Source organism: Gekko japonicus, unplaced genomic scaffold (assembly GCF_001447785.1).
Source record: "Gekko japonicus isolate JY-2015 unplaced genomic scaffold, Gekko_japonicus_V1.1 scaffold3885, whole genome shotgun sequence".
NCBI classification, from domain to species: Eukaryota; Metazoa; Chordata; class Lepidosauria; order Squamata; family Gekkonidae; genus Gekko; species Gekko japonicus.
The window spans coordinates 91,262-103,095 of NW_015173253.1; the positions used below are offsets into that span (position 1 = coordinate 91,262).

The window sequence follows — 11,834 nt, forward strand, 5'->3', positions numbered from 1 at the left end:
ATCTGGCCCTGGAGACCGGCTTCCTTAAAATATCCAGTGAAATTATCCGTCGAATTCTCAACAAAACAGATTTTTAGAATTTTTCCCTGGCCCTTGACCTACTTCGTATTCATTCATTTACATTTTATTACATGTAGTTTCTCTCTCTCTCTCTCTTTTTAACGTACCTTCTCCCTGCGGTTTGGATCCCGTCAGGTTCTCCTTTGGCCCAAGGGGTAAGGAGGGTGGTCTTCTTGCTGGCCTCTACCGGCTTCAGACCGTACCACTACAGACTCCCTCGCCCTGTTTTTTGAACGCTCACGAAAAGCTCTGTGCTAGTTTTTCTCCTCGCAAAGAGACTTCTGTGTGCAGTTTTCTCCTTGCAAAGAGACATTCTAAACTGCCACCGGCAACTGTTGGTTTATGAACCTTCCCTCCACCTTCCATTCTAGAATGACCAAAGAGGGCTTTGTGCACAGGGAAATAGAACTGGGCTGGGATGAAACGCTCAGAAAAGCTGCATGTGGCAAAAGGCTAGGGACTGCGAGCTATCGCTATTGCTGCACCTGTAGGCAGGGGCCATTTCGTAGAGAAAGAGGTGCAGGAGCTCATTAGCATAACTCATTAGCATAACTCATTTGCATAGGCCACGCCCCCTGACATCACCGGAAGTGTGTCAGAAGGCAACACCCCCCGCTCAGGCTCCACTGGACTGTTCTAGGTTGCAAGCTATTGGGGGGTGGGGACGTGCAGATCTGTCCTCACAGAGGAGGGAGAGCTTGTACCTGAATAAAACTTGGCCTTAAAGGTGCCACTGGGCTGTTTTGGATTGCTAGCTATAGGGGGGGGGACGTGCAGATCTGTCCTCGCAGAGGAGGGAGAGCTTGTACCTGAATAAAACTTGGTCTTAAAGGTGCCACTGGACTCCTTTGGACCAGGGGGAGCTCTGCAACTTACCTGGCTGCTTCTTGCTCTGACTGAGGGCTGCTGGGAGCAGGGGTTGTTGCATGTGCCCGCCCGTGGGCTCTTTACTGCCGGAGTTGCGCTCCTGCAGGAAATGACCCCTGGCTAGCTCACAGATTTTTAGCCTCCGGCTCACACATTTTTGCCTTCGCTCAGGAAGGATGGCTCCAGAGCAAACTAATTGATGCAGCGGCCAAATCGCTCGCTCACAACTTTAATGCCAGTCGCTCTCAAAGTAGAATCTTTGCTCACAAGACGCCACAGCTTAGAGGGAACATATATGTTTAAGATTCATTTCAGAAGACGTGTTGTACACATACATTCAAAGTTTCACTTTTTAAAGCTCCCTTCTATCGATATCGTATTTAACTCTGAAATCATTATCAGACAAACCGGCTTTCAGAAGTCTTTGTTTATAGATAATTGTTAGGCATCGCTTTTTCACAGTGTATTTTGTTTTCCCGGTCTCTGCAGTACGGTGTTCCCTCATTGACGTATTCCAATCACGGCCCAGCAGTCCAGCGGAAGGAGTCAATGAGATGCAGAAATCCCTTGCTACTGACGGGATCAGGCTGCGTATGACATGGCGGCACTTGACACAGAGGCTGAAATCGGCCGTGCGTTGCAAGGCTTTTGCTGTGCTGAAAGGCAGCTGACGATCGGACTTCCCGCGCGGCTTCCCTCCGACTTCGAAATCGAATACAAGCCAAGTGAGAACAGCCTTTCTGTTCCAAGCCTAAGTGCTTGCGAAAGGAGATCACGGTGGCCAGGCCCTGAGCCAGGATTCTGTGTGGGGTGGGGCTGCCATTAATTTTTACGTCAGCTCCAATCTGCCCCCAAAGCCGACTGCTGGCGGCCACCCTCTCTCCCTCCCCTCCTGCAAGATTTAAAGGGCCATTCAGCTGATCAGCAGGGAGCACATGGCCAGCTGATCAGCTGGTAAAGGTAAAGGTCTCCCTTGCTCGAAAGCCAGTCGAATCTGACTCTAGGGGGCAGTGCTCATCTCCGTTTCCAAGCCGAAGAGCCAGCGCTGTCCGAAGACTTCTCCGTGGTCATGTGGCCGGCCTGACTAAACGCCGAGGGCGCACAGAACGTTGTTACCTTCCCACCGAAGCGGTCCCTATTTATCTACTTGCAATTTCTTGCCTTTAAATCTTGAGGGAGAGAGAGGGGGGCTCACCATCCCACACTTCTTCTCAAAAGCATTTAAAGGATCCCTTTCAATGCTTTAAAGAAGAAGCGGGGGCCCATGCGCGTGCCCCAAAAAGCCACGCTGTAGCGACGGGCCAGTCAGTGACCCAGGAGGTACCCAGCACCCCCCCGCTTGGTTCCGTGCTGCCACCAGCCAGTCCAAGACACGGAGTCCCTGCTTGGGAGGACAAAATATCGTGAACCACCCCTGGCCTTTCTGTTCTGCCCGCCAGCCAAGAGAGAAAGGCTGCCAAGCGCTCTCAGTGTCAGGTGTAGATTTGGGTGCGAGCATATCCTTTCCCGGAAGGATGGCACCGTTTTTTGGCATCGGCAGGAGGCAAACGGGTTCTGCTGTTTAAAAAAAACCACAACCCTTTCCCTGGAGTCGTAAAAGGATTAACTGGCAGTATGAATGGGCTTATTAATTACTAGCAAAAGCCTCCTTGGAAGGCTTTTATTGCTAGAAAAACTACACACCCAAGAGCCTCCGGCGGAAAATAAGCCGGGTTTGTGGAGGGAACCTCTTAAAGACATTGCCAGCAATATGTCGTGAATAGGTGCACCGGTGAGTTGGTTAGCAGGTAGCAGGTAGCAGTTGGTTAGCAGGTCTGGGAGACCCGGCCGATAGGCATGGTGGGGCTGTTGGCGGGCTGGACTTCCTGGTGCCGTAAAGCTACAACTGACTTACAGCAACCCTGTAGGGTTTTCAAGATGAGAGACCTTCAGAGGCGGTTTTGCCACGCCCTGCCTCTGTGTAGCAACCCTGGACTCCCTCGGTGGCCTCCCGTCCAAGCACCGACCAGGGCCGACCTTGCTTAGCTTCCGAGAACTGACAAGAACAGACTGCGGAACTGACTTCCAAGGAAAAACAAAGGAGGGAGCTATAAATGAGCTTCGGCAAGCCCCAAAGTTTGCAGAGGCCCCTTGGGTGTCGTGGTTAGGAGCGTGGACTCTAATCCGGGAGAACCGGGTTTGATTCCCCAACTTCTCCACATGCAGCCAGCTGGGGGAGCGTGGGTCAGTCACAAGTTCTCTCAGGGCTGTCCTCTCACGAGCAGGGTATCTGTTGTGGGGAGGGGAAGGGGAAATTGTGGGGTGGGGAAAGGAGACTGTAAGCCGCTCTGAGACACTGAGTAAAGGGCAGGGTATAAATCCAATCTCTTCTTCTTCTCCCAACACAGACATGCAGTTTCACGATGTGTTCACCAGGAGGGGCTGCGTGACCAATGATGCTTGATTCCTAGGGACTATAGCAGGAAGCAAAAGATAGGGAAAAGAGGATGTTTTACTACCCTCGCTGAACACAACTTCTCGACCTTTCACTAGCCCATAATTCAAAAACCAACCAGCCCCCCTTTCACGGTGGCTCACTGCGCAGGGGCTCGATCTATTTGCTTGTGTTGCTTATATTTCACTTTTTCCAATACTCTCTCTGGAGCCAAAGACCTCGGGTTGCAAGCTCTGGGTTGGGAACGTCCTGGAGGTAGGAGGGAAGTTTGGAGAAGGATTTTGCCCAGAATCTACGGTGTTCCATAGAGTTTGCCCTCTGACAAAGACATTTTCTCCCATGGAACTGATCACTGTTGTCTGGAGATGAATGGCAATTCCAGATCTCCAGGCCTCCCCTGGAGTTTGGCAGCCCTACTTGCTTGCCTTCGGGCTTGGAATCAAAAAAGACAAGATGCGATGAAGCTGACTTAGACCAGTTCAAAGGCTTGGTCTGCAAAGGTCAGTCTCGGCTTCTCGGACTGTCAGCGGCTGTCCAGAGTAAGTGAGCCGTGACTCAAAAGAGCTCCTCCCCACCACCAATTTTGTCTTGAAGGTGCTACTGGACCCTTGCTCTTTGTTATCTGAAGAAGTGAGCAGTGACTCACAAAAGCTCATACCCTGCCTCCAGTTTTCTTCGTCTTTAAGGTTCTACCTCAGTATCTGAAGACGTGAGCTGTGACTTACGAAACTTCGTCCTCTGCCACCAATTTTGTTAGTCTTTAAGGTGCCACTGGCCTCTTGCTCTTTCATGAGAGCAGTGGCTCACAAAAGTTCATCCCCTGCCACCAATTTTGTTAGTCTTGAAGGTGCCACTGGCATCTTGCTCTTTTTTACCTCAGTATTTGAAGAAGTGAGCAGTGGCTCACGAAAGCTCCTCCCCTGCCACCAATTTTGTTAGTCTTGAAGGTGCCACTGGCCTCTCGCTCTTTTTTACCTCAGTATCTGAAGAAGTGAGCAGTGGCTCACGAAAGCTCCTCCCCTGCCACCAATTTTGTTAGTCTTGAAGGTGCCACTGGCCTCTCGCTCTTTTTTACCTCAGTATCTGAAGAAGTGAGCAGTGGCTCACGAAAGCTCCTCCCCTGCCACCAATTTTGTTAGTCTTGAAGGTGCCACTGGCCTCTTGCTCTTTTTTACCTCGGTATCTGAAGAAGTGAGCAGTGGCTCACAAAAGCTCCTCCCCTGCCACCAATTTTGTTAGTCTTGAAGGTGCCACTGGCCTCTTGCTCTTTTTTACCTCGGTATCTGAAGAAGTGAGCAGTGACTCACAAAAGCTCCTCCCCTGCCACCAATTTTGTTAGTCTTTAAGGTGCCACTGGCCTCTTGGCTCTTTTTTACCTCGGTATCTGAAGAAGTGAGCAGTGACTCACGAAAGCTCCTCCCCTGCCACCAATTTTGAAGGTGCTACTGGACCCTTGCTCGTTTCTACCTCAGTGTCTGAAGAAGTGAGTGGTGACCCACAAAAGCTCATCTCCTGCCACCAGTTTTTTAGTCTTGAAGGTGCTACTGGACTCTTGCTCCTTTCTACCTCGGTATCTGAAGAAGTGAGCGGTGACTCACGAAAGCTCCTCCCCTGCCACAAGTCCTTAAGGTGCTTCTGGACTCTTCCATGATTTGAGAGTATGTCAGAACCAGCCGTTTCTTACACAGAGGTTGAATTCTTGGGCCACACCAACTCGGCCCAAGAACAGGGCCCACAACGAGTCGAGCATTTCCTTAGTAGGCATTTGGGCCTCATCGAGGAGTCCCCCACCCTACCTTGGAGAACCAAACCTGGCTGTGAGACCCCGTTTGTCAAACATAATTGCCCAACCTGGCTTGGAGCCTCCAGGCTAAAACTGCCCACGACTGGAAGGCACTGAACGGAGCTGATCCTGAGAAAAGGCTTGGAGCCTCCGGGCTAAAAATGCCCATGACTGGACGGCACTTCCACCAACAGAACGGAGGTGATCCTGAGAGACTCTGCCCCACAGCAGCAGGGGCACTCCGTGGTCTGCAGGGGGAGGGGGGATTGCTGGAAGTTGCCCCCACTCCGGTAACCTACCCTCCAGACTTCACTCGATTCTGTTGCACATTACCCAAGAGGAGAAACGGTATCTAGCCGCAAACTATGGAGATCCTTTTGCAGATCAGTTTTAAGAGTCTTTTTTGGGTGATTCCAGTGGAAAATACTTCTATGGCACTCATGTTGTTCTTCCACTCAAGGGGCTTTTCTGCATTTTCATTTTTCTCGATTGTAACTTCCTGTTTCTTCGGGTCTCCCCCTCACATAAACACCCCGTTTCTGCATCTGCTTTGCTCCCTCTAGTGGCCGATTCGATATTACACAGGTTTATTTCCAGCATAGCTCCCACCTCCCGGCAGATTTAAACCGCAGGTTTTCATGCTGGAAATTAACCTGTGTGACATTGAATCAACCACTAGAGGGAGCAAAACATGTACAGAACAACACCCCCCTCCAAAGAAACAGGAATTACAAGCGAGGAAAATGGGAATGTGGAACATTCCTGAATTTTTTTTTAGTGCCTTTTCTCCTTCCCTGCAAACACAGTCGTCTCTGCGCCACTAGAGGAGAATACAATGGATTTCAACCCTCCAAAATACATATCCCGATTATCCTGCACAATTTGTATTTCACTGGCAGCACATCTGATGAGACTGCTACCACCTAAGTATCTAATCAATATGAACAGTGGGGTTTCATGTGTTTACGGAAATAGCCCAGCAAGGAGGAGGCTCTTCAGCTTTGGAATAAAGAGCTGAACATTTCTAAGAACCCCCCCCCCCACCGGAAATAAAATTTGACTCAGCCGCAGCCCGGCACACATTCAACAGCATACCCAGTCATCAAGCATACCGTTCAAAAGAAAAGGGAGGAGGAGGAGGAGAAATTGGATTCATACCCTGCCCTTCACTCGGAGTCTCAGAGTGGCTCACAATCTCATTCCCCTTCCCCTCCCCACAACAGACACCCTGTGAGGTAGGTGCGGCTGAGAGAGCTCCTTCGAGGACTGTCCTTGAGAGAACAGCTCTGAGAGAACTTGTGCCTGACCCAAGGCCACACCAGCAGCTGCATGTGGAGGAGTGGGGAATCAAACCTGGTTCTCCCAGATTAGAGTCCACGCACTTAACCACTACACCACACTGGCTCTCTGCAGTTGATACATACTCAGTCTCCACCCCGCTACAGCAATTTGCTAGGCATTAGTTATCCTACCCACGTCCAGACTACTTTCTGCATTACGAGTTTCTCCTGGTTCGGTGTTCCCCTGACACCAAATGGGTGCTTGAGGAGAGTAAATAAAGGGGGGGAGGTTGGCGGGAATGACCCAAGGGACCCCCCAGTGATCTCGGGAGGGTTTGGAGAAGCATCAAAGGAATTCCCCAGGGAAGACCGGGTTCCCTTCGCAACCCCACCCAGCCTCGGGACAATTCTGGCTCTCAGCTGCGCTCGCTGGAAGGAACAGTGGAGTCAGGCCTGCAGCCGGGATTTTGTGGTTTGGGGGGCAAATTTTTTTCTGGTGGGGCTTCCATCATTTGCCATTATTCTTCTGTCTGTCTCTAAACAGCTGTACTTTTAAGCAGGGGTCATTTCGTAGAAAAAGAGGTGCAGGAGCTCATTAGCACAACTCATTAGCATAACTTATTTGCGTAGGCCACACCCCCTGACATCACTGGAAGTGTGTCAGAAGGCAACGCCCACTGCTCAGGCTCCACTGGACTGTTTTGGATTGCTAGCTATTGGGGGGGGGGAGTCCATGCAGAGGAGGGAGAGCTTGTATCTGAATAAAACCTGGTCTTAAAGGTGCCACTGGATTGTTTTGGACCTGTTGGCTCTGCAGTTTATCTGGCTGCTTCTTGCTCTGACTGGGGGCTGCTGGGAGCAGGGGGTGGGGCTTGTTGCATGTGCCCACCCCCTGGGCTCTTCACTGCCAGAGCTCCGCTCCTGTGCGCTCCTGCAGGAAATGACCCCTGCTGTTAAGTAATAATAAAGACAATAATACTACTAATAAATTAAATTAAATGCAGCGCAAACATCCCCCACAGCAGCCACCCCCGGACATATATGAAATGCAAAAACACCCCACCCTCCTCCCCCTCCCGAAACCAATGAAATCCCTTACCGTTTTCAGAAGGAAATCTTGTGGGGCGGGACCTTTAAGGAAGGGGGCGGAGCCCCCCAATAGCCCCACCGTTGCTACGGGCCACGGCAGAGCCAAGGTGAGCTCCAATAGGTTGGGAGGGAATTCGACGAAGCCATCGGTCCGTAAAATGTGCAAACCAGAATAGTATAGGAGGCTTTCTTGCAGGAAGAACAAAGCTGCGGGGGTAATGATTCAGCTCAGGAGGAGACTTTTCATTAGGGATAAAGTCTCTCCTACGCTGGCGGTCCTGTTGCCTTACACAGATATGTTATTGACTTAAACATTTATATCCTGTCTTGCCTTGTGGTCCAAGGCGGCTTACAATGCACGTTTGCATGCAGTTCGGTGTCGTGGTTAAGAGCGCAGACTCTAATCTGTGAGAACCAGGTTTGATTCCCCGCGCCTCCACATGCAGCTGCTGGTGTGGCCTTGGGTCAGTCACAAGTTCTCTCAGAGCTGTTCTCTCAAGGGCCGTCCTCGAATGAGCTCTCTCAGCCCCACCTACCTCACAGGGGGTGTCTGTTGTGGGGAGGGGAAGGGAAAGGAGATTGTAAGCTGCTCTGAGACTCCGAGTGAAGGGCGGGGTATAAATCCAATCTCCTCCTCCTCCTCCTCTTCTTCTGGTTTCTGCCCCTGTTCTAAATCCCCAGCCAGTGTTCCCTCTAAGCTGAGTTAGTGTGAGCTGGCTCACGGTTTTTTAGCCTCCGGCTCACAGATTTTTGTCTTAGCTCAGGAAGGACGGCTCCAGAGCAAACTAATTGATGCAGTAGCCAAATCGCTTGCTCACAACTTTAATGCCGGTAGCTCATAAAGTGGAACTTTTGCTCGCAAGACTCAACAGCTTAGAGGGATTCCCAGTCCAAGGACATTTTTTTGAACATGGACTGGGTGGGGAAAAATACCATGGGGGGGGGGAGTTGTTGTGCTATCAGGAACTTTAGAACACCCACAGCTGTTCTGTGCATGCCCAGTTCCCATGTGGGACTGCACGGAAGATATGATGATGAACTTTGCTGTTAGATTCAAATGTTATAGTCTCTTACGATCTGCTTCCTGGTCGACTGCAATGGACTTGTAATTCGCTTCTCAGTGAGAAAGGTGAACGATACATTCAAATAACAAAGATACAAGGAGGGAAAGTGACCGAGGGGAGAGGCCGATTGGCAACGGGGCGCAGGAAGCTGCTGGCTCAGTCTAAAATGCTGCAGGACTGGGAAGAACTCCCAGACCAGAGGGTCTGAAAAAGCCCAGCTTCTCTTCCACAGCCCACGAGAAGGCTGACCAGTCCCTGGACTGCACTGCTTCAGATGGAACCCAGGAAGGAGGTGGGGAAAACCAGACAATCAGCTGCTCCATGATCCAAAGCAGATCCCCCTTCACATGGACAAGAAGCATGTCAAGAAGACTTAAGCTAGAATCCTCCCTTGATGAACAGTGGGAGGGTCAACAGTGGGAGGGCTTCTAGTGTCCTGGCCCCACTGGTGGACCTCCTGATGGCACTGGTATTTCTGGCCACTGTGTGACACAGAGTGTTGGACTGGATGGGCCTTTGGCCTGATCCAACATTGGCATCTCTTATGTTCTTATGTTCTTATGATGGTTAGTTGCCTGAATGCAGGGAGGGATAGAAACATGAGAACATAAGAGAAGCCATGTTGGATCAGGCCAGTGGCCCATCCGGTCCAACGCTCTGGGTCACACAGTGGCCACAACCCAGGGTCCATCAGAAGGTCCACCAGTGGGGCCAGGACACTAGAAGCCCTCCCACTGTGGCCCCCCAAGCACCAAGAATACAGAGCATCACTGCCCCAGACATAAGAACAGAAGAGAAGCCATGTTGGATCAGGCCAGTGGCCCATCCGGTCCAACGCTCTGGGTCACACAGTGGCCACAACCCAGGGTCCATCAGAAGGTCCACCAGTGGGGCCAGGACACTAGAAGCCCTCCCACTGTTGCCCCCCCAAACACCAAAAATGCAGAGCATCACTTGGCCCAGACACAAGAACATAAGAGAAGCCATGTTGGATCGTGGCCCCCCAAGCACCAAGAATACAGAGCATCACTGCCCCAGACATAAGAACAGAAGAGAAGCCATGTTGGATCAGGCCAGTGGCCCATCCGGTCCAACACTCTGTGTCACACAGTGGCCAAACCCCAGGTGTCGTCAGAAGGTTCACCAGTGGGGCCAGAACTCCAGAAGCCCTCCCACTATGGCCCCCCAAGCACCAAGAATACAGAGCATCACTGCCCCAGACATAAGAACATAAGGAAGGCCATGGTGGATCAGGCCAATGGCCCACCAACACTCTGTGTCACACAGTGGCCACAACCCAGGGTCCATCAGAAGGTCCACCAGCAGGGCCAGAACTCCAGAAGCCCTCCCACTGTTGCCCCCCCAAACACCAAAAATGCAGAGCATCACTTGGCCCAGACACAAGAACATAAGAGAAGCCATGTTGGATCAGGCCAATGGCCCACCCAGTCCAACACTCTGTCACACAGGGGCCACAACCCAGGGGACATCAGAAGGTCCACCAGCAGGGCCAGAACTCTAGAAGCTCTCCCACTGTTCCCCACCAAACACCAAAAATACAGAGCATCACTTGCCCCAGACACAAGAACATAAGAGAAGCCATGTTGGATCAGGCCAATGGCCCACCCAGTCCAACACTCTGTGTCACACAGGGGCCACAACCCAGGGGCCATCAGAAGGTCCACCAGCAGGGCCAGAACTCCAGAAGCCCTCCCACTCTTGCCCCCCAAGCACCAAGAATAGGGAACCTCACTGTCCCAGACAGTGTTTCATCCCAACCTTGTGGCTAATAGTCCCCTTTTCAAACTGCCTCTGCTGGTAGCCACCACCACTTCCTGCGGCAGTGCATTCCATGTATTAATGGAATTGGGCAAAGAAGTACTTCCTTTTCTCTGTTCTAAAGCTCCTGCTCATTCATTTCATCGAGTGCCCACCAAGTCTGGCATTGATTTTGTTCGTCCCTACCCAAGAACGTTTCTATCGTCATTTCTTTTCGAGCGCCGTCGTTTTCTTCCTGAGCCCTTTTCTTAAAAACCTACCGCCCAACCCAAAGGCTGCAGCTATTTACATCTTGGTGCTATTTTCAATCTGCAGATAAATGGAGCTATTTACCACTTTTGGGGGGGATTTCATGTTCTTGTGTTAGTGCCACGGGTCGGCGAGTTCTTAATCGATTTCCCCCAAAACAGGTTGTGACGGCTGCATCCGTGCATTATTTATAGATGGGGGCCCAGGGATGTGGATCTGCTCACCCCAGCAGCGCGTTGCTTCTGCATGAGAAGCCATCCGCCAGCCCACACATTCTGCGTTCCTTTTAACTCTGCCGGCACCAATGAGGCTCAGGGAAGCAGAAAAGACTTGCCCTCTGAGCCCTCATACGCTTGGGCTCTCTTTGTAGCAGGAACTCCTCTGCATATTAGGCGACACACCCCTAATGTAGCCAATCCTCCAAGAGCTTACAGTAGACCCTGTAGGAAGAGCTCTGTAAGCTCTTGGAGGATTGGCTACATTAGGGGATTGGCTGGCAGCTATAGTAGAACACACAAGGCACAGCGTTTATGTATTTGTGGCTCTCCTGCTATTGAGGATCTCTCTCATTACATTTTTGATTGCCCTTTGTATTCCCAACCTAGGTCAAAAATTTTATCTGCTATTTTATCAGTTTTAAGCTTTTATTCAGTCCCAGAGAAGATTATATTTTTGCTAGCCGATGCCAATGCCGATGTATCCAATAGAATGGCTCTATTTGCCTTGGCTGCAAGGAAAATACGGACCAACACTGCTCCTAGCTAATACTGATTTTAGTGGGTATGTTGTGAATTAATTAACTGTTCATAACCTCGGTTTTATGTATTTATAATGTTTGGACTGTATCTTATTTTATAAAATTTTTATATTTTATTGTGTTCTTCTGTCTGTAGTTTGTAATGGCCTATGGCTAAATACAATAAAACCTTCTCTCTCTCTCTCTCTTAAAATTACTGGGTTATATGCAGGGGTCATTTCCTGCAGGAGCGCACAGGAGCAGAGCTCCGGCAGTAAAGAGCCCAGGGGGCGGGCACATGCAACAAGCCCCGCCCCCTGCTCCCAGCAGCCCTCAGTCAGAGCAAGAAGCAGCCAGGTAAGTTGCAGAGCTCCCCACGACCCCCTGGTCCAAAACAGTCCAGTGGCACCTTTAAGACCAAGTTTTATTCAGGTACAAGCTCTCCCTCCTCGGCGAGGACAGATCTGCACGTCCCCCCCCCCAATAGTTACCA

At 50.9% G+C, this 11,834-nt stretch overlaps 1 protein-coding gene across 1 annotated transcript in view; it reads left to right on the forward strand.

The window, feature by feature from the left end:
* The first annotated feature begins 1,525 nt into the window (after window positions 1-1,525).
* Window positions 1,526-11,834, forward strand: part of LOC107120153 (urotensin-2 receptor-like) — a 25,613-nt gene continuing 15,304 nt past the window's right edge. Inside the window, exon 1 of the mRNA XM_015422799.1 lies at window positions 1,526-1,652. Within this exon, the coding sequence (XP_015278285.1) occupies window positions 1,526-1,652 (127 nt within the window). The remainder of the gene's footprint in view (window positions 1,653-11,834) is intronic.